This window comes from Anoplopoma fimbria, chromosome 10 (genome assembly GCF_027596085.1).
Source record: "Anoplopoma fimbria isolate UVic2021 breed Golden Eagle Sablefish chromosome 10, Afim_UVic_2022, whole genome shotgun sequence".
In the NCBI taxonomy this organism is placed as follows: Eukaryota; Metazoa; Chordata; class Actinopteri; order Perciformes; family Anoplopomatidae; genus Anoplopoma; species Anoplopoma fimbria.
Window position 1 is genome coordinate 9,819,451 of NC_072458.1, and position 27,274 is coordinate 9,846,724.

At 45.6% G+C, this 27,274-nt stretch overlaps 1 protein-coding gene across 1 annotated transcript in view; it reads right to left on the bottom strand.

The window, feature by feature from the left end:
• The window catches only part of ext1b (exostosin glycosyltransferase 1b), a 116,801-nt gene extending 90,047 nt beyond the window's left edge, over positions 1–26,754 (bottom strand). The window contains exon 1 of the mRNA XM_054606120.1: positions 25,561–26,754. Within this exon, the coding sequence (XP_054462095.1) occupies positions 25,561–26,504 (944 nt within the window). The 5' untranslated portion in view covers positions 26,505–26,754. The remainder of the gene's footprint in view (positions 1–25,560) is intronic.
• Between the last annotated feature and the right edge of the window lie 520 nt (positions 26,755–27,274).

The window sequence follows — 27,274 nt, forward strand, 5'->3', positions numbered from 1 at the left end:
CATTAAAGCACAAACATTAAAAGCAGTGACTGAGGATGAGTCAGAAGGCCAAGTGAAACCTTCACTGACCTTTTCTTCCGACCGCTGCAAACTTAAAGAGCCAGAGGTCTAGTTATGCCACATTAGCAGGCATTGAACCACTAACCACAGCAACCACCTGCTCCCTCTCCAATTACAGCATAAACACCTGAAAACATAATATCCACACGTGCGCACCGCACCGACCCCGATGCGATTTCAACGCCATTCAACACCTGTGTGTCGATAATCAGAGGGCAAGGTGCCACCATATTCATAACTACCTGTCATTACCATCACACCTTGGTATATGATCCCTCACCTCTCTCGCTCCGCCTCTCCTCCGGCAGCTAAATCGCCGAGCACCGGAGGCTTTGTGTTTGATCTCCTCACTCCGCTTTGAACGAGTGCTGGCTTGGAGATCATGTGGTGAGAATCTAGGTGTACCACACAATGCCATCAAATCCTGGCTTCAAAACCAAAAGGGTGGCAGGAATATTAGGTGGAGAAACCATGAGGGGGAAAAAAAAAAAAAGAGGCTTTGAAGAAGCTGGATATTTCATAAAACAGGACGATAAATGGGGCGGGAATGGACAAAGCATGGACCAAATGTGAGAAATCTCCTCCTGTAACCCTCGTCCCTCTCTTTTCAACGCAGCACATTCTCATCATCTGATTATCCCCGGAGATCCATTTTCCTCCGTCTCTGTTTTCCCCAACGCCAGATACCCATGTGCATCCCGCTCTTGCCCTCCTCCGCCGCCACCTGTCTTGGTCGCCTCCTCCTCCTCCTCAATGCCAGAGTCCTTAATGAGGCTCCGTGGGAAATGCTCTCTGGCTCCCTCGCTGAAGATAGACCTGTTCGCTTTTCTATTGTTTCTGAGGTCCTGCTGGTACGGATAGTCTGCAGCGCGTACCATATGGCCTAGCCCCCCCCCAGCATTCAAGCAACAAACACACACACACACACTAAAACGTACAAGTAAGCAAAGGATTTGCAAATGCACGTGTTCAAGCTCACGTTGACACCTTTGTGCATCCCTTTAGGAAGGACGAACATATGTGGGCGCCCATTGACGTGCACACATTTAAATAAAGGTAAGGTGGATGGACAAACACATTGGGATCCACCGTGGGCTCAGTGCGTCACTTAAACACATCATTCTTTGGCAATTCAAGCCTCTCTCATCCTTTTCCATTTAAAATGCCATTTAAAGACGACCATGCTCAGTTGATCCATTTGGTGCCTAAACACCCTGAACATTTCCTGGAGCTGTGCTCAAAGTGCCCAGGTTTGTTATGTACGAGTGTGTGGCGCTACAGCTTCATGTTGGGAAGGCACCGCTACCGTCGGCATGTTTACGCTGCTGTGTTTTATAACTGGGAATAAAAGGGGATTGACTGGCCTATATAAACACGACCTTCGGGCTAGCAATCAGTTAGCTGCAGCGCGCAGCCTCCGGTTATTTCACAGGTCGAAGGGTGAGCGGGTGCAAATACAACACCGAACTGCGAGTGCTGCAGTGCTGAAGGGGGAAAGAATATGCTCATTCAGGTGAGTCCAACATGAAGGAGGCCACTAAAAATGACCTGTGTTGCACCATCGCCCTGCTATTACACATGAGAGGCAACGGCAACAAAGCTTTCCTCTTCATATCGGTTTTGCCACAAACAATGGGCCAATCAAATACTTGGAAGCACGTTCCTGTTAGCTTTCTAACAAGAGTGCTGGATTTCTCCTAATTTTTCAAAGCTGTAAAATCCAGTCCTATACGAGTGCCTTTGTAACCGAGTGACTACTGCAGGTACCAAATCACCGCAACGTCCCTGGGTTCGATTCCAGCATTGGGACCTTTTTTTGCACATTATGCTTGGGAGATGTCTAGGTTTTACGGTATACCACGGCCTTTAGATAATCCAGATGGTATACACGGGCCAAAGCGTCTTGAAATCCTTTTCATTTAATGTATCTTTAAGATGTTTTTTTAAAGTAAAATGTAGTACACAAGTAGCAAAATCCTTTATGGAAGAACTTAGTGAGTAGATTGTGTGCATAGCGTTAGCAAATTATGGAAGTTGGCGACAACTTTGGCCTAGGCTTACTTAAGGTGGTCTTACCTTTAAGGTTGACCAGCTATTCTCATTTTAATGACAAGCTTCGAGTTTTTCAGATTTTTATTATGCATGTACCATTTAACTGGTGAAATGTCAGGAAGGTATGAGAAAGAAGAAAAAAAAGACAGCCCCACCCACACAGTCAAAAAAAAGGGAAGGAAAGAAAAGTCCTTTCTTGTGGTGTCATAAAGTGCTGTACGGTGTCTTAGCATCCGGTGAGCCTTAAAACTGATGGATCTCTGTTATCAAACTGGACCGGACCAAAGCAACGCGCTCCACTGACGCAGGCCTTACCACTGTTTTAACACAGGGCAGTCACCACATGAATTAAAATGTTACAAAAGGACAAACGCATAGGGGATCAGTAAGACACAATGGCGACGTACAGTATCACCCAAACTCACCAGAATTCCCAAGACGGACCAAATGTGAATCAGTTTCGGCTGCATTCATAACAGAATCTGTCGGCGGACCACGCAGCCCAACCATTGAACCTCTTCAGGGCGAAGAGCTTAATGAGAAAATATTGGCTCAGCTGTTTCTGAATTGAATGGCGCTCTCTCTCTCTCTCCCTCTTCCCGACAATATGCCAGTAATTGGATAATAAACTCTACCTTGATGGAGAGTTGAGAATATTGTGTTTTTTCTGTCTTTAGCGCAGTAAAGGTCTGAGTCTGATGGGCTTAACAGGCGGCTGTTGAGGATATTGAGCGCATCGTGATGGGTCAGCTTCGTTCTGTTTCGCTTTGCCCTTCTCTCTTTCGCTCTCCCCTCGCTTCTCTCACGTTCTCCATCTCCCTCTCCCCCCGCGGCTTAAGGATCCGGGAAACTTAAACCGTTTTATTCACACACAAAAAAAAAAAGATAGTCAGCAAAAAAAGGGACAGTCTGTCACCGGGGTGATATAAACAGGCGCACGGGCTGCTTGGACGCACACACATGGCGACATTAAAAAGAATCTGAAAAACCCCAGAACCATTCCTCATCTCCCACACTCAGCGTCAGGAAGCCACTGACTGCATTACAGCGAGCCCACAGCTGCTCGCAGGCCGATCGATAACTGAACCTGATAACCATTTAACAAATAGATTTTTGAAATGGAGCTTTAAATGGATGAAGGAGGCAGACGCACACAGGCTTTATGTTTTATGTTTCATACTCAGTGCAATTTAACCAAGCTCTTTTTTCTTCTCCTTTTGTAATCATTCTCTTTTTTCCACCTTTTACTCTCTTATAATGACAAACTTTTTCAGTCGCCCATCCAATCATCAGCGCCTTTGTGATGGGTTGAGTTTTAAAAGTTTTTGTGCACATTTTTGCCCAGGTCGATTACATCAGAAACACCGCTTGAACGGAGGCACGCAGAGCACATTTATTTTCTGATTGAGTTATGTTCTTCATTCAGGAAGACAATTTGTTCTTTTCATTCGCGCTGATGGAAGCACACCTCATTTTAATTTTAGTGTTTCTGACATTTACAAGTTTGCCACGAAGTGCACTTGACAGTTTGGTGGAGAGGCAGTGAGTCATCAAGGGAAAAAAAAAAATAGGGGCACAAAAGGAGAAACTGCCGAATTAAATTTAGGAAATTTAAAAAAATAAAGTTCATTAGTCAGACTTTCTAAAGCACCAATGCTTCAATCGTTCTGAAACTGCTTGAGGCAGCTGAACACCTCAGCAAGATTCACTTATCAACATGAATTGTATTTCTCCCCATCTCGTTCTTTGTTTCTTGTTTCTAACCTTGGAAACCTAACTCCAGCCGTCCTCCCTTTTGATAAATGTCGCCGCGGAACAGGAAAAGAGGAGCCGTCCCCTCCCTCGAGGGTCGTAACCAACGCTCTATATTCATCATTCCTCCCAGTGGATCACTCCTGGCTGAGACATCCCACTGTCTCCTCTTCTGGTTCATTCTTTTTTTACAGGTCACTAAGTTCCTCTTCCTGCGCTGCCAAAGAGGTCAAGGTAAGTTCACGTGTGGCCTTGTGAGGAGTAATTTCACACGCAAACAGGGCTGTGCGTTCACTTGAAAAACCACCAAGGTGTGTCTGTGTGTGCATGACTGATGATTTACTTGGAAACGTAAAGAGAGGTGGGGAGGATATAAAAAAGAAGGACACAGTTCAAGATGTGTTTTTTCCTGGACCAACGGCAGTGACATCAGCATATTTTTTCTGCTGCCGGGCGGCGAAAGGCCCCCGCGGATCAGCCCAAAAGCCAAAGAATGACTTCTCACACGACGGCTGCGCCGAGCTTTGAGCTTTGATCCCTGACTGAAGAGAAAGTCGGATTTTCCGGCACAGTGAGTGACGGGGCCGGCGAAAAGAAGAAAAAAAAAAAAAAAGCCGGGCTGTTACTAAGGCCAAAGGGATTGTGTGTGTGTGTGTGTGTGTGTGTGTGTGTGTGTGTGTGTGTGTGTGTGTGTGTGTGTGTGTGTGTGTGTGTGTGTGTGTGTGTGTGTGTGGAGGTAGGTAGGGGGTGATGGTACCAGAAATTCGAATTTTTCAACCTCTGCCTTTCACCCCCCACCTCCCCTCCCCAACCCTAAATCATTTCTTTCTTGGCAACTGCTGGCTAAAGAGCTTTTCTCCATGGAGAGGCCGAGGGGGATGCGAGGGGCTAAGACTTGTCCGTCGTCTCGCTGGGGGCTTTTGGAGGAAGCACTGTACCAGAGACGGAAGGAGATAGACTCCACGGACAAGCACGGGAACAATGGCGGGCGACATGGCATAACTAATCGATATGAGAAAGCGCCAACTTGGGGATGGGGGTCAGGGCTCTTGATGTGGCAGGGCCCCCATCTCCCCCTAGCCTGTCCCAGTCTTCCACACCATTCGTTTCCTCCCCCCAACGTACATCCTTTGATACGCTAAACAATCGGTGGTAGTGAAGCTTGCCCCTCGAGACACCGGGCTAATTTTTCCCTGGCACAGCGCTCAGTTGGCCAAGGCCAACGATCTTCCGTAGCAGGAAGCTGGTGTTGATGGAGGGAAAAGAGCCTGAAAACAGGAAGATTAGGGCAGCTACAAAATAAATATATGGTGTTCTCAATCATTATTAACAGCAGAAGACTGGCAGCTTGGGCTTTTTTATTTACCAAGGACTCAGTTGTCCTCATGAAACGATGCAGAATCTTGTGCCTGAATATAAACTTTGTGGTTCTTACTGTTATTTTTAATTCTGTAATATCTAACTATTGACTCTGTCTGGTCCAACTGAAGTTCGTCAACATGTTGTAAATCTTTTGTATGATTTAAATGTCTATGTGCTGTTCCAGCATGTTTCACCTTCGAAGGATGGATGGAAACCATCGCATTAGAAGAGCTCTATGGAAACAGCAAAATTCAATGAAAACAGACTTTTGCAGAAAGGTTTCTACGTTTGCTTGAGGTGGTATTTGCCTTTGTGGAAAAGTATTTAATGCACGGAATGTGATATGGAAACGCCCTTGTCGGATAAGTTCTGACATGAAAGAACAGTTTAGGGCTGTAAAGTCCTAGTCGACTGGTCGACTTATTGGTCGATACGTTCTGGGTCGACCAAAATTCTGATTGGTCGATTTTTTGCCGTGTTAATTTCATAAAGTCGTCATCAGGAGGAAAGTACCAAGTGCTAATGGGGGTGTTTTCAGAGCCCTGTTTCACAGAAAACAGCCTGTCTTTAGAGAACACCCCCCTTGTTTTCACTATTTTGGATTAGCCCAACCCACTAGAGACAGGTAGATTGAAGAAGGTCCATGTTATTCAACGTCCGGTGGTTTAATTGCTGAATATTTATTTTTATTTTGAGCGTTTCATTTAAGTTTCATTTGAGTCCTCCTCCTCTACCATCCATGTCAAAGACATCGGCAGTGTGGCATAATTTTTCCAAAATAGATGGCGGGAAAAAAGTCGAATGTAAAATTTGCAAACAACAGTTTGCAAATCACAGCTCGACTACAAACATGGCGTATCATCTAAAAACGGTAATATTTCAATATTATAGCCTATTAATATCATATTAAACATATTTCAATATTTTAGTCTAATAATCGTTTATTCGTTTTATAACTGCAGGCGGATCCCTCCGATACACCCAGACCACGCTGGATGTTAAGCCTCCTCTATCATCCAAACGCAAACATGATATCACAGAAGGAATTGTCAATTTTATTGCTCAGGATATGAGGCCCATTGGTGTCGTGTTTAATAAAGATAATTTCCCCTGAATTGCCTTTTGTGTTTAATTGCCTTCTTGTGCTGATATCAGTATATATTTTCGGTAATCATGGGCTATTATATTGCGCAGATGCACGTGATGCCTTCCCCCCCCATTAGTCGATTTTTAGTCGAAATTTCAGGGTTTCAGTCGACCAAGAATTTCTTTGGTTGATTACAGCCCTAGAACAGTTAATAGTTGATCTTAACAAATTCATGAAGACTTCTTTCTATTTAGATGGGTGAGATGGCCAGGGCTACTCGCAACGTCTACTTCTTCTACTCAGTTTACTAGCGGATTACATCCTCGGCTAGCTTATAGCACCAACTTCTGACCAAACTACGCTGTAGCTGATTTTATTTGCTATAGACCAGTTGATGGAAATGCACCTAAAGCACATTTTTCCCTTAACAACTGAATGACACACACCTTGTGAAATCTATTTTCCATTACAAAACCATTACTACTGCAATTAAACAGACTTGAAATGATTTAATTATGTTATTTAAACAGAAACTTCCCCTTCAGTCATTGAACTCATCTCTCTTGCCATTTTCAACATATTTTTGTCTTCAAAGTGGGTTGTGTGGCGTTGTGTTCTTGGATGATTCCCCCATTGCCTCCTGCTCTGGATTCTCATCATAAAACAATCTCCTCAGTAATTTCTGGCTTTGCTATGAAATATTAAAGATGCACGACTCCTTTCATCTTTCCATGGGGATCGTCTTATCCCCAGCTCACCAATTTATAGCACTACTGAATTTTTCTTCTTTTCCAGGAATCATTTTAGAAACTCTGCCTGAGTTTTGGTTCCTGGGTTGTAGTTACTGAACCCTGAAAAATACCTGCTGCTAACAAAGTATTTCCAAGTCTGTCAAAGTGGAGTCTACAGTGTCAACATTTCCAACTCTGTCACACTTGTGCTGCCTTCATTCAAACTGAGAGTAAACGGGTAGGTTGTCGCTACTACCAATATATTTAAATGATAGCTATGTAGCCGTCTGCCTGACTCGTCTGAAAAGAAGTTAGATGAATAGAAAGTGTGGGAGAGTGAGACGAACAAGACTCAAACTTAATGCTATTTGCTAATTGTCTGAATGTGGTTCCATACTCAAAGAGAGAAAACAACCACACAAAGCACTCTGAAGATCACCGCTATAGAGATAGCCGTCTCTTCCTTTTCAGCATCTGGACTTCTTAACACCGATTCAATTAAGCAGTTTCATGTCTTCTGACATGCGAAAAGTAAGTCATCAAAGCGAGCTCTTTAAACCAGTGTCAGTGTAATCTCAGAAGTTCTTCAGATGCGTCAGAGATGAATGTGGAAATGGGCTAAAGCTCCTGAGACTTTTTGGTCCAAAAGGGCCAAGCATTTCCTTCCAAAGGCTGGATTTCCTTTCTACAAATCCCCCTTGGAAATGTTAAAAGACAGATGAAGTATTACATCTTGAGGCCATGAAGCATGGGTGACATTTAACGATGTTGCAGATGGGTTGTTAAACCAAATGATTACAGCCAACAGCGCTTGATCTTGGTACTTGTGTTCCTCTGTCCCATTTGCTGAGCTCTATCCTTGCTGAGGGCGGTAGTGCTGTTCTTCATTACCTCACAACGCCGCTCATACATCACGGCCCCCGCATCAACAGTACTCTTCTGAAGAATTCTTAATTAATATGAGCAGAGCAGGGGCGCCTGGCTGAAGTAAAAAAAGACCCAGAGAGAGAAAACATGTGCGGGGAAAGCGCCGACCACACTGGCTAAAACAGCTGTTGGCCTGCGCTGTGTTGTGGTTTTACACAAACACTGTCACACACGCGTACATATACAAACATATCTATATACACACACACATGGCCGGTTTCTGTGTTTTGGTCAGGAGCAGGCCGAGTCTCTGTGGTCTGGTGGGGTTCTGTAACACACATGCTCTCTGTTTATGTCGAGCTTGCAGGCCTCCTGTGGTCCACCCCGCTAGGACCTGACACGATCTGCCGTCCCCAGCCCACCAACACTCTTTTCTCCAAGTTTCAATGTATTGGTTCTTCTCTAAAGCTATGTTCTGTTTTGGGCTGCGGAGATAACCATGCTTTTGGTTCTGCCCAGCGTCCCGGGCTCACGGTGTGTAGTTCTGCGTGCATGCAGTCCATCCATTTTGCCTCCATTTATTTATTTATTTCTCTTTCTTTCCTGAACCCACTGTTAATCTCTCCCTTTTCCCACCATCTCCCCTTTTCTCTCTCTCTGTCTCTCTCTCTCTCTCTCTCTCCGTCCGCCTCCCGACTCTCTGTCTGGCGCGTCTCATTTTGCACTCTATTGTTGGAGGCCAGTGAGTTTACTGGGGAGCCGGCCGGCCCTGGAAACACAAGCAGGGGGTCGGCACGGTCGCAGCCAAGCGTGACGGATACAATAACCCCTGCAGCGGAAGCGCCCATGTGCTAAATTACTGCCACAAAATGTTCTTCCATCAGGCCACGGCAGGACCATCAGAGCCACTGAGCTATCTCGAGCCCCCGACTCGCTTTCCCTTTTTCCCTGTTACATAATTGCGCGCTGACCAAGTGCGTCCAACAAGTCAAGCTCCACTTAGAAAGGTGGGATGAGGTTGATAGGAAGATTTAGGCCGGCCAGTAAACTCCAGAAGGATAACACATTGGGTGTGTTTTCGGGCAGCTTGTGACCGAAGCAAACACCAGTATAAACATGGTGTCGCAGGGTCAGTCTTTTTAGCAATATATGAATACTAAAAGTGGTACAACTCAATAAAGTTTGCCCAAAATGCACAACTTGTAAACAACGTTATTGAAAGGATATAAAAAAAAATGTATTGGTGAGTTCTAAAAGGGCTAATTCAGGGCTCTATAATAAGGGTCACCGTTGTCAATCATTTTTGAGAAATTGGCAACGAATTCTTCTCCTCTGGTCGCCATCAGTGGCAAACTCTTTTTCTTTTTTTTTTTCTTTTTTTTATAAACACATGAAAGGTCAGCAAACAGCCAAATGTGTCATCAATAAAAAAAAATTATATTTACAATGGAATCATTCAACCTGTGTTTATTATCCTGCATGAACCACAGGACGTGTGATAAAGTGCAACAAACACAAAGCCGTTTGTATAGCAGAAGAAACTCTCAGCTGCTTCTCCTTTGACATTTCCCCCAGCCATTCTCTGATTCAAACTTGTTCACCTTCCTGCCTGCAACCACAACAACTATTGTTTGCAAAGGACGGGCCACTTCACACCTCCCATTCACATCTCTGCAAAACCGTCCATTCTGCTGTGTGGAGGAACTTGAACCGCACCCATATCACAATCACAGTGGCTGGAAAACACATGTGACTACTAACGTCGCATATCTTGTGACCTACTCACAAAAATTTGATGGTATAGGTTTCTGAAGCTATTTTTAGATGGTAGATATTGTTATAAGTTGCAGTGAAATGTAGCATGGAAAAAGAAGAGGGTAAAATGGAATGCTGGCATTGTGCTTTCTAACAACTAAATTGTCTTTAAATGTGACAATTTTGATGCCTTGCATTAAAAAGAGTCTGATGGGAAAATCCCTGATAGAGGGTTTAAAGCATCATGGGACATTTAAAGCCACTGAGGGTTTCAGTTTAGGCAGCCAACATTGGAAGAAATTATTACTGATACATTATATCTAATAACGGGGGACTACTTTCAAATGCAACCATGCAATAAAAGAAGTACCAGACAGTGGAATTTGGTCCATAAAATGTCTTAATATGGTGTAAAAGGTCCATCAAAAATGTCTGGTTTTGTCTGACCAACAGTACAAAGCCCAAAGATGTTCAGTTTATAACAACGTAAGACAGAGAAAAGCAGAAGATCTGATTGTCTTTTCTTTGAGACAATGTAAGTCTAATCGATCATGAAAGCAGCTGTCAATTCATTTTCTGTCAGTCAACTAAGCAATAAATCAACTAATCAGGCAACCCTTGGTTTCAGCTTTAAAAAAGGTGAAATATGTTACAATCTTGAGGATCTCCATTTCGCTGTTTGGTGGGACCGTTTTGAAGCTATGAGTTCTGCATTTCGGCCATTGTCATTTAGTTTTTTGCTATCAGAACTGAAACTAGAGGGTACAGCTCAGTACAACCAATCCAGACTTTTTTAGTTAACCGACATCTATGAATTGAAAACACACTGTGAAAGGGTTAAAGTCCTAAGACGGAATCTCAGTAAACTCCCACATCAGACAATGGCGTGGTAGGGAACTGTCAAACACAAGGTAGCCACACCCAAAAGTAAGCCCAGCTTTATTGTCTATTTTAGTCTTAATGGGATCATAATTTACTGAAAGAACTTCATGCTGTATTGAAGAAGACTTGAAACTAGCAACTGAGACCATACACTCATGTCTACAATGTTTACTGAGGTAATAAATCAAGTGAGAAGTAGGGTCATTTTCTCATAAAATTCTATACTATACTAAACTATAATAGACTTCTTTTAAATAAACTCCATCGCAGTTGATTGGACTGCTTAAAAAGTAGGCGGGCCTAGAATGTAGCGCGATACAGAGCTATAGAGGTTCCAAACACACCTCCCTTAATGCTAAGAGTTGCAGATTAGTTGATGGATGGATGTCATGATATTGGTTGAAATTGGTTGGTATGAGCTTACTTGCGAAAGACACACGTTATATTTCGTTTGACAGGAAGAAAAAATGGATTATAAAGAATATTAAGAAATTGATTTCTTTGTAAAAGTGTAAAATTTGTCAATTTGTTAAATAGTTGCACAATAGGACCAGTGACGTGACCATAAAAGGTTAACAAAAAAAAAGGGCATTTTTCGTTTAATCTTGACATTAAATGCAAATCTACGAGATAATTACTTTAACTCTGTTGGAATACATGTTTCAACAGAGTCTCTGATGAACGGCCTTACATTAGACTTTTAGCTCTTAGTGACCAGGATGTGCACTTGCTTATTGCCATATTGATTCATAAATGGTTGTTGTGCTCCTGCCTTTGATCGGCTATTAACTGAACCATTAACACAACGTATTAACGGTCCTTTTATGGCTCCAGCTTGTTTGCCATGATGAAACTTTCTTGAGAGGGAGAAAACACGGGCATCCAGGGTAAGGGCTCTCTGCTGAGATGGTTAAGTGCTTCATAACAACAGGGGACTAAACATGATTTCATCACGTAGAGAAAGGCCTCATGTACGGTTAAAAGGATCTTTCACATTCACACGGTTCAGTGCGCCGACATGCAGGCTCACAGATTCCCCCCCCCCAACCTGCGCTGCAATTTGTCACTTAAGGCCTGTGCAATCGTCGTGGCAGCAAATAAGAGCATGAATTATCATGCAGTAATGAGAAATGCCACCACTTTTGAGACGAGAAGAATAGGAGAGACGGGACATCCAACGAGGAGCTGTAAACGCAGCACACCTCCAAACTGTGGTAGGCGGCGTGGCAGCCTGCGTATCAGCGGCAGTAACAGTGTCCAGCTGCTCTTGGCACGACGGGACGGGCTTTTTCATTTGCAGCCCAGCTTTTTAGCCGCTCTAATCCTTGTTTATTTTGTGTGTATGCACATGTGCATCCGTCCGTGCAGTAACTAACTGATAAGGAGTGACAGCCCGACACATGTGGCCTTGATAAGGTTACGTTGGGTAATGTTATCTGACAATCTTTAACTAGACAGCACGGTCACTGCAACAGATCTGAAGAAGAGGAGGATGCACTTCAAGCTCTGATCAGGAAGTGACATAAGGAAAGAGCAAAAAAATATATATATATATACAGTTAATTTATGAGGTCGGATGAAGAAAAATATGAGATAAACGAGAGAAAAAAAATCATAATCTGAATGTGAAAGTGCAGCGTATAAAATATGGATCCTGAGTGCACCTTGACATCACACCATGTGAAGTGGTTAAATGTATAATGCGGTCGCCGCAGAAGATGACGGCTCATGCTAACAGCTTTGAAGTGATTAGCAGATTACAGGGCTAGCGGACGCTAATGGCGCCTTTGCACTCCGTTTAGCTTGGAAAGTGGAGCTAACGCTAACTCAGACATTCAGGAATTTATATGAAATTCAAAGACGTTTTAGTGCACTATTAGCAGTACAGGATGACGGACCAATACTGTCTCCACTGATAAGGCCATGCTTTATTAATGAACAGGAAATAGCTTTTCTGCTATGTTCACGCACTCAGAATAGCAAGGCACACTTGAATTTAGAAGTAAATTTAAGTGCTAAGATACTGAAGCTCTCGACACTTCCTATATGCAAAGTCACCTCAGGGAGTGTTGTCAATGCTAATGAAGTCGGCTAAACTGTAATAATTGCCTTCTGACTTTCACACAGAATCAATTTCACATTGTAGATAAGGGCATCAACAAACCACGTTGCTCGGAATGGATAGTCAAAGCGTTCATGATAGTGTTCAGCAATTGGAGGCTCCGGAGTCCGAAACAAGACAGCAAAATGTATCCTTACAACCTTGACAAAGGCAGCACGTACCAGTACCACTCCTTCCGTTCTTACCTTTCAAAATAAAAGCACTAGACATACACCTTGTAACTGTTTACCAAGGGAAACTCAACTTCACTATACTCCATACCTTATAGTAGCTGAAGCTATACAACAATATACCTCAGCTCTAGGTCAATAGGATTCAGTTAGTTGGTCCTCTTCCTGCGCAAATCTATTGAACATACTGCCAGTATGAATATTTTTGGTGTGTAAATGCCTTAAAGAGCTGATTTCAAAAAGAAAAAACAGGGGCAGGCATTCTTTAAAAACATTTTTGAGTAAAAGGAAACACTGTAAAGGAGCTCTGCTTTAGTATGCGAGTCAAAAGAAGCAAAGGATGTGGTCCCACACTGGTGGAAGTGGTTAAATGAGAAAGTGCAGAAGCTTTTTACAGTGCGGGCAAGCCTCAAACTTCCAACATGTAATGAGGATGATTGCATCCTTTTCTCTTCTGTAAGCGTTGTGTGGACTTTCAGAGGGCAGCGTGCCCAGAGCATGGACTCTGATCACAGCTGCTCACAGCAGAGCAGAGCTGTTTGTAAGGTATCTGTACACCAGTAATCCTACATGAGGGACTGTGTATGCTACATGAAAGGAGATGAGTCAGATGTGACTACCATTGGTTCAGACATGGTACAAAATCTACAAGAGGCTTCACAGAATGGAGCAAATTGAACTCCTCTATTTAATCTCTATGTGCACTACAGAGACGATGGTGGTTTCTGATCCACAGTTATAGTTAAATTCTTTGTATTAATAAAGGCCCGACTCGAGAGTTGCTGCAGAGGGAGACGTCTTTATCACCAAGATCAACCAGAGGAAACGGGCTCTGATCAAACCGCGGAGGAAGTCAAGATATGCAAGTTGTACGGATCAAGTTCATACAATAGATGTAATGAGAAAAAGGAGTTTCGTACGTTTTCTTTGGAGGAGATTTCCTGATTTATTTAGGGGGATTTAAAAAGGAAAAAAGCTACAGCAAACTCTGAAATGACAGAGCCCTTAGATCTACTCGCCTCGGCCGTCCCAAAAGATACGGCAGCTGGGAAATGCAAAGTGATGCATCTATTTTTTGGGGGGAGATGTAGTCCGTCTGTTCCCGTTCCCAAAAAAAACCTCCCCTGTGTAGTCCCCTAAAAAGCTTATCAGCATCCAGAGATGCCGCCAGGCTTTTGAGGCTCATTTCGGTCTCGCTTCATACTCCACATTAAATGCAATTTATTGAATAATGAATCTCCTCTGCTCTTCCAACCGTGTGAACTCGGTAAATTCACTCAGCTTTCAAGCCCCCTCCCAAAAAAAACAGGCCTTCAAGGTCACTCTATGATCCTGGATGGAATTCAAATGAAATTTTCTTCAAGTCGAGGTGCTGCTTGGTGAAATCCTGGGTGTTCCTGTGCCCGTTATAAGTATGTGGTGTAGGCCATGCTGCACTGTACGTTTGCATGGTTATGTGTGGACATGCTACTTGATAGGAAGACTGGAAAAAAAAAAAAATGAATAAAAACCTCCTTGCTGATACATAATTCATGATTTGTAGCTTCTGGGAGTTCCACGTGAGCGGCCACAGTTAGAGCAAGTGCCGGGTTTCGGCCAAACAAGATGCTGCCGAGTATGTGTGTGCGTACGTGCATGTGTGTGTGTGTGTGTGTGTGTGTGTGTGTGTGTGTGTGTGTGTGTGTGTGTGTGTGTGTGTGTGTGAAGTAGCCGGGCGGGAGGGTTTGCCTTACGGCTTAAAAAAAAAAAAAAAAAAAAAAAAAAAAAAGAGCATTCACAGAAGAGAGCATGAGGGGGGAAAAAAAGTGGGAATGGAAGAACGCGCTACTGAATCAGCACTACCTTGTTAAAGGGAAGACGTGCAGAACCGGCAGCATTGCACAGCCACGCACATATGCAGGCATAGCTGCACATATGCAGGCATAGCCACACACACACACACACACACACACACACACACACACAAAACCTAACACGTACTTGTCTGGATTTCTCTGTCCCCTGGTCGGCTACAGTGCAAACACTTTGCAGATACTCAGACAGAAGAGGGATCCTCCACTGTCCACAGACAAAATACACACATGCTAAAAAAGAAAGGTGACATACAGGCAATATATAGGTATGGTATGGCATTATTAGCTCATGCTTTCCTTAAGCTCCCTGGAAAAAAGGAGGCCCCAGTAGGATATAAATGTGTGTTTATAGATAGCAAGCTATGTAGCTGTGAGCAAATAGTCTCCAGTCACCAGATACCCCACAAACTCCACACAGGGCCCACGAGCAAATAGAAGAGCTTCCTTTTACACACACAGATGGACACACACACACACACACACACACACACATACATACATACACACATCTGTGTCTGGGGAACAGGAGGAGAATTTGACCTGTCACCTCAATATAGAAGCGAAGATACTGAAAACACTTTGAGCGGATCACACGGCGGGCCGACGCTGCTGATTAAATTCGCCCCGAAAATCTTTGGGATATCTTCTACAGATGTCACACAAGTAAGAGGGTGAAAAAGTGAAGTGTTTGAAATTCGTACACGCGGGCAAATAATGGGGAAAACAGACCTTTTGGACTTTCGATTAGACTTCAAATTATTTGAATTATCTTGCCAGGTAGAAGATTGTGATGAAAAGCAATAGGTGCTGGTTTATCCAAAGCAGCAGAGACTCTCTTCTTTTGAAGACTTGCGGGCCAGTAACACATATTTTATTATATACTCTGACTCTGGGCTGAAATATGAACTTGCAAGCATTCGGTTGATGCAGTGTGCATTTGCAGTTGATCATCAACTAATCAACACCTCTAACAGAGTGGTAAGATTAAAGCCAAGTACTCATCAAACCTTGGCTGATAATGAATATTGCTAAATAAGTCTGGTTCCCTGAATTTGCCGCTTATAACCAAGATGCAACCGGCACATCAATCTACAGTTTGTGCTGCTGTCGCTGGATTGACATGTCTCTCCCTGGAGCATGTTTAGTAGAGGACTTGGCATTCTAACAAAAGATATCTGTTGCAATCTTACTATAGGATCAGCATGTTGCACATAGAAGCGGAAGCGTCTGAAACTCCTCCTCGCTCCGCTCACCTGTCTCACTTCAGACAGCCAGGGAGCGCCGTGTCTTGCTAGCGAGCTGCGAAGGCAAACAAGATTCAAGACGTTTCGAAAACAAAGTGCTGTCGTGTCACAACTTTCCGGGGGAAATAAACACTTCAATTCAAACCCCACAAAAGGAAACGCACCCCGTCAAGCTGCTAAACAAAGCGGGACGCTCTGCTACAGGTCTTCCATCTTTAATCCCCCTATCGTCCTTCTACTCTCCTCTTCTACCTTTACCTCAGTTTCTCTGATTCAAGATCACTGGCTTTTCCCGCTGAAGCTCTTTCTCCTCTGCTTTTTTTTCTTCTCTATTTTGGGGGGACGGGGGTTGCTTTGATAGTAGAGATGCGGTTGGATAGACACCACCAGTTAGGATGCAGCAGGGTAAAAATGAAGCCACTGAAACGGGAAGATTGTCCCAATGCTCGGCGATAGAGCTAGAGAAAGTGGCAGAAAAAGGCAGCAGAATGTCAGCTTACAGGAATATATATACCAATCTTGCTGGATCTGCTGTGGAAAGATGCCACCAAACCACTGATTCTCTGTGGAACTGACTCACAAGAAATGCCCTTATTCTGAAAATGTTTCCATCAATGACGCAATGAGATGGTACCGAATGCCAGGGCCAACGCTGGAAAGCGTTTCTCAAGACTCTTTCCACATCTATGCAGAATTAAATAGTTGTGTAAGTGGACTCTTTTAGGCTGTGGGAGTGCAAGACAGAAGAAATGACTAAATAAAAGAGGAAGAAGGGAAATTGTGAGGTGGGAACAGCCATGAGAAGAAAAGGCAGGAAGAAATTGAAGAGAAGGAGAGTGGGCGTCGATTTTAAATATCCACCAGAAGCTGCACTTTGTACTACATTGCCTTTCCCAAAAACAAGCATGCACTCCTTCTCTTTTATCTGAAAAGGAGGCCCAGTCAAGCTCTTGAATAAACGCCACACAACAAACTGTCAAGGAAACTGGGAAGAAACAGCGTAACACCAAAATGATTCTCTCCTTCCTCTGTCTCGGTCAATCATACGCCCACGCTCTGGGCATACTGAGACTCTCCTTGGTGAGACCAGATGCCTTCTTTCCTTGCAACCGTCTCCACCTCCTCCTCCTCCTCCTCCCACCCGGTTAGATTTGGCTCAGCCGTCAATCCGTAAAGTGGCGTAGACTCTGCCAAACCAGGACATGGCTGTCGATGGCAGGAGATGCGAGAGCGGGGCCCATTGTTGCCCGTTGTCACCCCGGCGTCCAAAGCAAACGGGTAGAGGTGCGCGAGGAAGAGAGGCCACAGCGGCAGGAAGAGTCAGTGATGGTGGCGAGGGGTGAAACACTCGGGAGTGAATGGGGACCATATGGGGAGGCTGCGATGTCAACAAGGCACAAGTGATCCCTCTGGAAAGAGAGCAAACTTTGGCACAATAGGACCCATTTTGTTGCGCCCGGAGGCCGCCCCAACTTTTACACCCCACATGAGTGGAAGTCAAAGCGAGCCATAAAGCATGATGAACCAGACGGGGCAAAGAGCCCTTCCATCAGCCTGCCAGGCTGCCAGATCTGCTCCAACAAAACCCCCTTTCTCTCCTCCGAGCCCTGGCCCCTTAAACGTTGAGCCAGGCACACATTCTTCAGTGACATAATGCTTTTTTAAGCTATTGCCCTCTTCAAACTCCCCCACTCCACCGCCACGTCCTCCACCTCCTCCTCTTTACCCTTACTCAGATCCCCCCGCCCCTTTGCCAGTCGCTATTTAAATATGAATAACAGCCGAGGGGTCGAGTGTTTGTTTTTGCTCCTGTGGCACTGAGAAGTGAGGGAGGAAGGTCAGCGCGCAAGCTGACGTCAACGATCTGCCGTCAACGATCTGCCGTCCCCATTGAAGTGCCGGCAGTAGGTGCTCGCTGAACGGCCTCTTGGGGCTATAAAAGCTGCCATAAAAACTAGCTACTACCCCCCAACCTCTTCCCCAGCGGAGCTGCTGCAATTGCCCCGAGGGAGTCGCGGCGCTCACAGGAGGCCAGGTCTGCAGCAACTGCTGACACTGATTAGTCCGTGTAGATCTTTTCTTAGAAAAATGAAGAGTCTTGCATGTACGTCAGTGACCACAGAATATATATATATATATGTCAGATTTTTTTCCCACTGCCCCTTATTGATGAGATAACCCTAGTCAGGTGCTCCAAAAAGCAGGGACCGCCGAGTAACTCAGGAAGAGGGACAAATCCCTGGGAGCACTTGGACCAGCCGCAACCCCCTCCCCGCTCCCTCTTTCTACTTACACCCTGACCTCTCATGCACTAACACAAGCTAGTCTCCACAGTTCAGTAGCGAAAAGATAACAGGCATATAACTGCAGCCTAATTCACTCACAATGAATCAAGTGCTCACTTGACTGGCCACACATAAGCAAATAGGAAGGATGATCGAGAGCACTAAATTGCTGTTAAGGAATTTGAGCCTTGAACAGAGCAGAGAGCCTAAAGAGTCCATTATTTAATTATGTATTATTAGATAATTTTGTTGTTTACCCACGGGTGTTTCTTATGTATTTAAATGCAAACACTTAAATTGGGGTCGGTATGTTTTAGCATCAAAATGCTATTTTCCCCTAGCGCTTCTAAAAACATTTGTCCCGTGTGACCTGCTGTAGGTTTTTGCATGATGCCGCTGCTACATATACAGCAAGTAAACATTCCTATAGACAGTGAATTGAACATACAGTAACTTCTATCACAGTCCCATGAAGTGGTAGACCAGCAACTCCTGTGTTCTGCGAGGTAAAATTACTGCTTTTGTCAAAGTAGTCTTGTGGCCTTGAAGAGGCTTAAGCGGTGAAAATATTCTACCATTTATAAAATTAGCAGCTTTGCATGTTTGCTATTACAATGTGTGGGTTTTTAATACATTGAGGAACAAAAGACAAAAAAAGTGTCGGTTCTCAGACGGACTCCGTTAATGTCGGACGACAAAAAAAAAAAAAAAAAAAAAAAAAAAACGGGTTCCAGTGGCAAATCACTGCTGCAGAACGTGGGAATGCTGGAATGACGGAGTGCGCTGAGAGCACTGATGCCTCAGCGTTGTCTCAGCATGCCCATGTGCCATGGAAAGGAAAGCAGAGATCTTTTTTAACACTTTGTCCTTTTTTTTTTTTTTTATGTAGAGAGACAGATGTCAGAACTTATGGTGCTCTGCAGAGAGCAGCCATATCTTCCTCTCATCCCACCTCAGCGGGGAATTTAATGAGAAGCCAATCAGGTGTCGGTCCTGATCATCACTTTTTTGCCTCAGCCAGCATCTTTCTGTCAATCTGTCAAGAGTCCACTAAACAAACTGCGCTGCTGCCCACTTACCTATCCGCATGCAAACTTTTTGCATCACCGTATCAGCACTAGTTAAGGATGATGGCGCTTCAAGAGCGACAGAAACAAGAGAGAAAGAAAAAGAAGAGGGGGGCGGTTTAACAAGTATTACTATTGTGCCTGTTCCAATTATTAATTCATCCCTCCAAAATATTTCCTGACAGTTTTCTAGGGAAGGAAGGAGGTTTGATGCCTTGTTATTTCTCACTCTTTCAATTACTGCTACCGCCAGCACAACAAGCGTTCTGTCCAGTTGTCTTCTCCAGGGTGGAAGTGGGCAGCTTTTAATAGGGGGAAATTATTCCGTGGGGCCAGCACACTGCTGTCCTAATACTCACATCGATTTTCATTTTGGGGGGGGCCCTCCCAGCTGATCAATCTCTCTACACAAACTATAGCCGGCAGCTGGCCTTGGAGGGTGGAGCGTTATTGTTCTGGGCTTCACGAGTTCATGTCCACCCTCTAGTTCTGTCTTTCCCTCGCTTCCGCCCCCCTTCCTCCCGCCACCGCCGCTACCTCTGGGGCCAGGGGGGGCGGCTTGGCTGTGCTGGTAATCCCTCAATGAATGTGGGTCAGTGCGTTGGGCTTTGCCTTCGTCACTCAGCGAGGGGACAGACAGCGGGGTCGCAACCCCGGTCATCCTGCGTCCACCCGCACGCACACACACACACACACACACACACACACGCTCATGTTCGCAAGCCCACGTACGAAGACAAAGACTGAGACGCAGGGACGCTCTCTCACACTCACACAAAAAAAAGACATGGATGGATGAGCAGCCACACACAGACAAAACTCACACAGACGAAAACAACTCAAACTTGAATGCAGATCTGAGATTAGTCGAGACGGAATGATTACAAGATTAATGGAGTAGTTGACTGACAGAAAATAAATGAACAGCTTACTTTTAACAGTTCTGATAATCGGTTGATCGTGTGAGTAATTCTTTAAGCAAAGATACCCAAAATGTGCTGGCAGCAGCTTGTCAGATGTGAATGTCTTGTGCTTGTCTCAGTCTGCGACATTAAACCGAATGTTTTTGCATTTTGGAAAGCTGCTGACAAAATTTGACGGACAATGCCGCCTTGGGATCTGGGGACATTTTTGTGGACTGAACAGTTAATAGAGACCATTATCCATTCAAAAAAAAAAGAAAAAAGTATAATATCATCAAGACACAGCAATACTTAAAATGATTAAAAATGGCCTGGGTTGTTTAACAAGCCAAAAACATTAAAAGATGTTCTGGTTCCAGCTCCTTAAATATGAGGACTTGCTGTGTTTTTGTCTTATTCATATCACTGATAATTGAATGTTCTCTTTTTTTACTGCCATCTAAAGACATAAAATTGGCCTCTGGGAAGTTGTAGCGGGCATTATTCCCTGTTCCTTGACATCTTTTAGAAGAATCAATTGAGCTAAAAACCTAAAAAGGAAATTATCGTTTTTAGTTGCGGCTCTAAAAGAGATCGTAACTCCTAACTTAAGTTTATCACCAGAGACTGTGTCTGCTGAGAAACACCAGTTATAGAAGAAACAAACGCCAGACGAAAAAATACTGCCAAGTTGACTTCTCTCATGTAACGGTGACACAGTGACTTGCCCCAGATATAAAAAACGAATGAGGCCGACGCAACTGGAATGCAAAAACGAGACGGTTAAAATGAGGAGAGAGAAAGAGAGACAGAGATAATGAAAGTCAGGAGGGGGGAATGCGAGATGTATCGATGGCCCGATAAGATAGGAAGTCATGCGCTTCAAATCTGTCCACACATGCACACACCAAAATATCACAGTCCTAATTAAGCTGCACGGCATTCGAAACTTATCATCCTCCCCATCATTAACATTCACCCTCACGAGTTTGGGGCTTTATCTGAGGGAGAGCAGGCAATCATGAAATATTCATGATTTATTAATCGGGAGTACGGAAAAATAAACAATGGCAACCCGGGGAGTGCGACACCGTCTCCTGCCAAACAGCGAAGTAGCAACGTGACTGTGGCACTCTGCAAATCTACCAACAGGAGTCTGCTATCAGGCGCCGCCGCCATGCTGGCGTTCAGGTGAATGCTGGTATTCCCACTCATAATAGTGTTTGACTGAGATAAGGTGTAGAGGAAGTGTTGCTGTTTTTTCTTCACTTGGCCCAGATCAGCTACTGCCTCTCAGCTCTGTGGCAGCGTGTCAACAAAATGTCAACCGCAGCGTCGTCATTAAAAGAAGAAGAAAAAGAAAATAGAAAAGAAAAGGGAAATGGAAATGTGGCGGCGAGCCATCTCCAGCTAAATCACATCAGTGTTTCCATGTCGTTGTGAGGGGGAGAAGGGGAAGGAGCGAGGGAGGCAGGGAGGGGGAAAGTAAAGACGAAACCAAAGCGAAGAGAGGGAAGGTAAGGGAAAGTAAAACAGGAGACGTGGAAACAACTGAAAGGGATGATGGGCCTCCTTCCTCTTTTTCTCTTCCTCTCTCACTCGTCGTGCTTTTGAGAGGATTTTCTCAAGTGGTTTCTCAAAACAATTCTGCTGATGACACAGTTCAGAAAATGAAAATGCTGCAGCACTTGGGTTGACGTTACTGTCATTGACTCCTAATGGGAAAGAAGAAAAATCCCACGACACACGCAATTTTCTGGACTCCCTATTTCTTTCATCCCAAGTCGCACCCCGACATACTATTATCACTCAATATCACACCCGCTTGCTTTCCTCCTTCATCTCCACACACACACACACACACACACACACACACACACACACACACACACACACACACACACACACACACACACACACACACACACACACACACACACACACACACACACACACACACACACACACACACACACACACACACACACACACACACACCTTCTGCGTCTCCTCTTGACTTTCTCATACTATACATCTCCCTATTCACTTCCCGTCATCGCTGTTCCACTCTCTTTCGCTCTCGAGTCCCTCGGGTGACCTTGAACGGCAGCTGCCAGTGAAGTAGCTAAAGTACAAAGTCAATACGTGCCAATAATGCTGGTTAAGTATTAAATGGGGGATGATGACGCTGCCGTTAGCCAGAGGAAGCCTTAACAGCACGCAAACAAAAGGAGTGTGTGCAGTCGGACTTTAATGGAACGCTTAATAGTTATGATGATGCGACTATAGGTGCACTTTTGATTTTTGCAGGATAATCTGCTCGCTGGTGGAATATGGAGAACTCACAGTACTTACTTACTTACTTACTGGGTTTAATGTTGGTCTACATGTATGAAGTAAGTAGAGGAAAAGTGAGTGATCTTTAGTCCTCTTTAGGTGACATAATACAACAAACATCCATGCCTGAAGTGACTCAGTATTGAAACAGGAAGTCCACAAAATGTGAAATTTCTCGATTGTCGGTACTGTACTCAGCCTTTCACTGTCCTCTCTCAGGATCATTGTCAGCAGTGCTGAAAACTCACTGGATAATGTAGCAGTGAATGGGCCCCTTTAAATCGGCGCTTGGCCATGGAAGTGGACCGGAGTGACTCCAATTGAAAGCTACTGCAGCTGAGAAAAATCAATTGAATAAAAATGTGGATGGGTGGGAGCGGATTCAAGTGCCTATACACACCGGCTCCCAGTCCGCCCTCCTGCTGCTGCATTCCTTTGTAGAGCAGCATTCCAATGGAAGGCAACGAGGTCAAAGGCCAGGAGGCAAAGATGAGCCTGGACCTAGCATAGCCACCAGCCGCAGCGTGCACGTGTGTGTTTGTGGTCGGGTGGATGCATATTGACCGTAAACAACTAGAGAAGAGAAGGCCAGAGCGTACCGCATCCCTTCCTTTTGTGTTCAAACTTCACGTGCGAGGCTAACATTCACAGAGCATCCATGTATGCATGTGTCTTTGCTTTCCCGATGCTCCCTCCTCAAACTAACAGCTGCTCTGACACGTGTGTGCATTCCTGAGTCTGCAGCACACCGTCCCCGCAAGGCATCGCCTGTCCGCCCCTCAGCCTTATGGAAGCACAGAGCTGAGACCTGCCGGCTACACACGGATCCTTGTACTCGAGGGAGCTACGTCAGGTGTTTGGAAGCAAAGCAACGGCTGGCACCCAAAGGGGTTTAAATTTAAGACTCAAATGAAAGGCATCACTTTGATTAAAACCTTAACAGGCTGCTAAATCATAAGGAGAGAAAAATGCTTTGAATGTTATTAGTTTCAGTATATTGCCAGGTGCTAAAGTAGGCTAGCAATCTAAACCCAAGCAGCTAACTCAATTCTCAAAACACAGAAACAACAAGGAAGTGGGAGAAGTTTAACAGACATGCTAAATGCTGTAAAAGTGTTGTGTAAAAATAAAATTGGATTCATTGAGTTTGAGGCGGGGACGGAAATCGAACGCAGCGACAATGCTGGAACTGAAATGACTAACAGGCGGCGATATTGATCAAAAAACACATCAGGCGTGAAGCCCACTGCAGTGGAAAGTGTGGGTTAGCGAGAGCCCGGGGTCCCTGAACTCGGCAGCGTCAAGGGATCGACTGTGGCACCGAGATGTTCCGGAGACGAGAGTGTACCTCTGGGAAAACGAGGCCCTGAACCTCCCGGGGGAGGGGGATACTGAGCCGTGAGCACCGGAGCAGAGGTGGGCCGTCCGATGGCGACTGGAATGTCAGATAACTGATGACATATCTTTCCAGGTGACGCCGAGCCCAAGGCATCCGGCAGAGACGGGCAAGGGAGAGAATGAATGCAGGGAGGAAAAAAAGGATGACGAATGGATGGACAAGTGCATGCCTGTTTTGTTAGAGCTTTTTGGCATAATCAGTCTATGAGGAGGTTTTTAAGAGTTCATTTCAAGTTCAAGGAGAGTCACTTCCCTCGCGAACCGGCCTACGTTTGGTTAACCCCCCCCCTCACAGCTCAATTCTAAGCCTTTGTGATCGATTGAAAGGAAAATATGTGTAGGTTAACTCTCTGCATGCTCCCCATCCGTCCGTCCCCTTAAACCTTGACATGCCGTGTGTGTGTGTGTATACAGGGACACAAACACACACCCTAGCAGGAACAATGTCGACAAGTGCTGTTACACATCCCCGAGTCCATCCAGGCGTCAGAAAAAGCCACGGGTATCCACGTGGACAGGTTGATAAATGCAGATCAAACCACTGTCACTCACAGAGAAGTGAACCCGACAGGTGGAGTTCACCACGTAATCGCGCTTATGTAAACCTCAGACACCAACAGCCTTCTCTATGAAAACATACCAAGCGTTCAAGTGCAGCTGCTGATCTCAAAGGTGTGGGGGGGGGTGTCATTAATTACCACCTTGACATAACGGTAGACCTCCAAAATTAGAGGTAATCAACTGCCCCCGGGGGGCGAAGTGGGAAGGATGGCACTAACTCTTGGAAATGAAGGTGATAATTAACCTATTACGGCTGATTTATTCGCACTAAATCGCTTCATACTTCCGACAAACTTGTTCACACCCCACCCAGCGCTTAAACTTAACCGCATCCACCTTTTATCTTTAAAAGAACAACTAACGTGACCACGACGAGGTCCACTAGGACGCCGGTTCTAACAATTTCAATGCAGGAACCTCCCACCGTCGACTTTCACTTAATTTGCAGGGCGTAGAATCAAAACGTGTCCCTGCATATCCTGGTTGAAGGCTGCATTTTCCCATGGAGTGGAGGTGGAAGGTGCTGGAGGAGGAGGAGGGAGGGAGGGAGGAGGGTGAATTCCTTCATAGGAAAGGAGGGGGGGGAGGCGAAGGGTGTCCAGGGAGCTAATAGACTAGCTGGAGAGCTTTTACTTCATGCTTGAAAGGGAGCACAGAGGGTTAAAAAAAAAAAAACAGTCATGTAGTGAGGGCGTAAAAAAGGTTGGTTAACTGTGACCTGCAGTTGGAGGTCTTTACAAGGGCTCACAATCGCTGAACACTGCCATTTAAAAAGTCTAGATTTGAAAAGATTTATATTTTGAGGTAGTGGTTAATTCCTATTTTCATTTGGGGAAGACATGTTCATTTAAATGGCAACCACGAACACACAAATACATGCACACACAAAGCGTGAAGGCTTAAGGCTCTGTTTCTGACAGCTCCAAACACCCAGATCTCTCTGGCCCAAAAGTGTGAGAGCATCAAAAGAAACAACTTTTTTCTTTTTTTTTTGTGTGTGTGTGTGTCTCCCACCTTTCTCCCCCCCCCCCCCACCCACCCACCTAACCACCTGGGGGTGACCCGCAACTTACTTGTCGTACTCCGCGTTGTCCCTGTCACAGCGCGCGTCCTTGTGCTTCTGCCAGTCCTTGCCGTGCTTGCAGGTGGTGAGCAGCACCACGTCCTCCGCGTTGTGCACATGGTGCAAGGCATTCCGGGTGTCCGAGCCGATGCCCGTCAGGTAGCGCTTCCCCTTGAACACCAGCATGTACTTTCGGAAGGGCGGGATGGAGTTGTACTTGAGGAAGCCCCGCTCCCCGCCGGTCCTCAGGTGTTCCTTGGAGAAGAGCGGGATGGACACGTCGAAGTTGGGCCGGAAGTTCTCGGTGCTGATGCTGGCCTTGGCCAACATGGCCTGGCCGATGTCGAAGCCCAAGTCTTCCGTGTAGTCCGGCCACGTCCCCGAGTACAGGTTAAATATGAGGTGGTTCCGGCCGTCGTTCCACAGGGGCAGGTTCTGCACCTTGGTCTTCAGGTTGTGGACGTATTGCGGGGACAGCTGGTCCCGGTCCAGAGTGTCCAGACTCAGGATGAACAGACACGCTTGTCCCGGGTCCGAGGTGTAAAACCTGGACGCCTCGATGGTGGATAAAATATTCTGATAACTCTCGGAGATCTTCTCCCCCTTCTGCTGCGGGTAGACGTACACTTTGAACCCGTTCCTCTGGCACGGAGCGAAGTCGAAGCAGGAGTCCACGCGGCACCGCTTGCCTCTGTAAACACTCGTGTTGACGTCCCTCTTCTGCCTCGGGGATATGTGCAGGTTGTACTCCTCGGTGTCCGTCTGATCCCAGGGCAGGAAAAGGTGTAACGGGTCCGAGAAGTGCGGCCAGGGCTGCTCGGGCCGGTACCCGTTCCGGCCGCGGTCATGCCGGCTCCTGCTCGCCGCTGGAAGTTGAACTCCTCCGAGGCAAAAGAGGAGCACCAGACATGCGCCGGCGGAGAGCAGGATCAGGTAGCGTTTTTTGGCCTGCATGTGTCCTGGCGACGGGGGCGAGTTGAGTAGGAATAAAAAATGTAAAGTGGCCCGAAGTCAGGCTCTCACCAACCCCGGCCGCACCGCTCCATCCTCCGGCAGCCTCCGCGGATCCCCAGCCCCCCTTCTGCGAATTCGGTTCCCAAATCCGGCAAGTGATCCAGTGCATGTGGGCGATTTTCTTTCCTTAAAAGTATTGTCCCGGTCTCTCTCTTCTGTAGAGTTTCACCATGTTTCACCTACGGCGGAGGCTGAGGTGCCTAAAAAAAAAAAAAAAAGATTTATTTAAAAAAAAAAAAAAAAAAAAAAAAAAAAAAAAAGAAGCTCCGTGCTGCCCGGATCCACTCGGACACAATCACACAGCACAGCGACTCTCTTCCCCGGCGTTTCTCCTCGCCCTCATTCGGGCTGCCTGTACGGGGCTTTTCAAATGGAAAACTGTCCCGACAGCCGTCTGGGAACTCTCTCTCTCTCCCCCGCGGCGGAACAGCGGCAGAGGGGTCCCCGAGGCTCTCCCAGACGGAAAGGTACACCCCGGTTTGGATGTTAAACTCGGTAACACACTGACCACGGAGTGTGCAGACCGGTCGGTGTGGCCGCCGCGCTCGAATCCAAATGCCTCCGGCTTCAATTCGTCCTATTCCCCCACTCTCTTTTATTCACTCCATGGTCCCCGTGTGAAGAGAAGCAACACGCACAAAAAGAGAAACCGGGTGGGAAGCGACGTCGCGCAGGGGAAGCTCAGCGGTGCGACTGTAACCTGACGAATC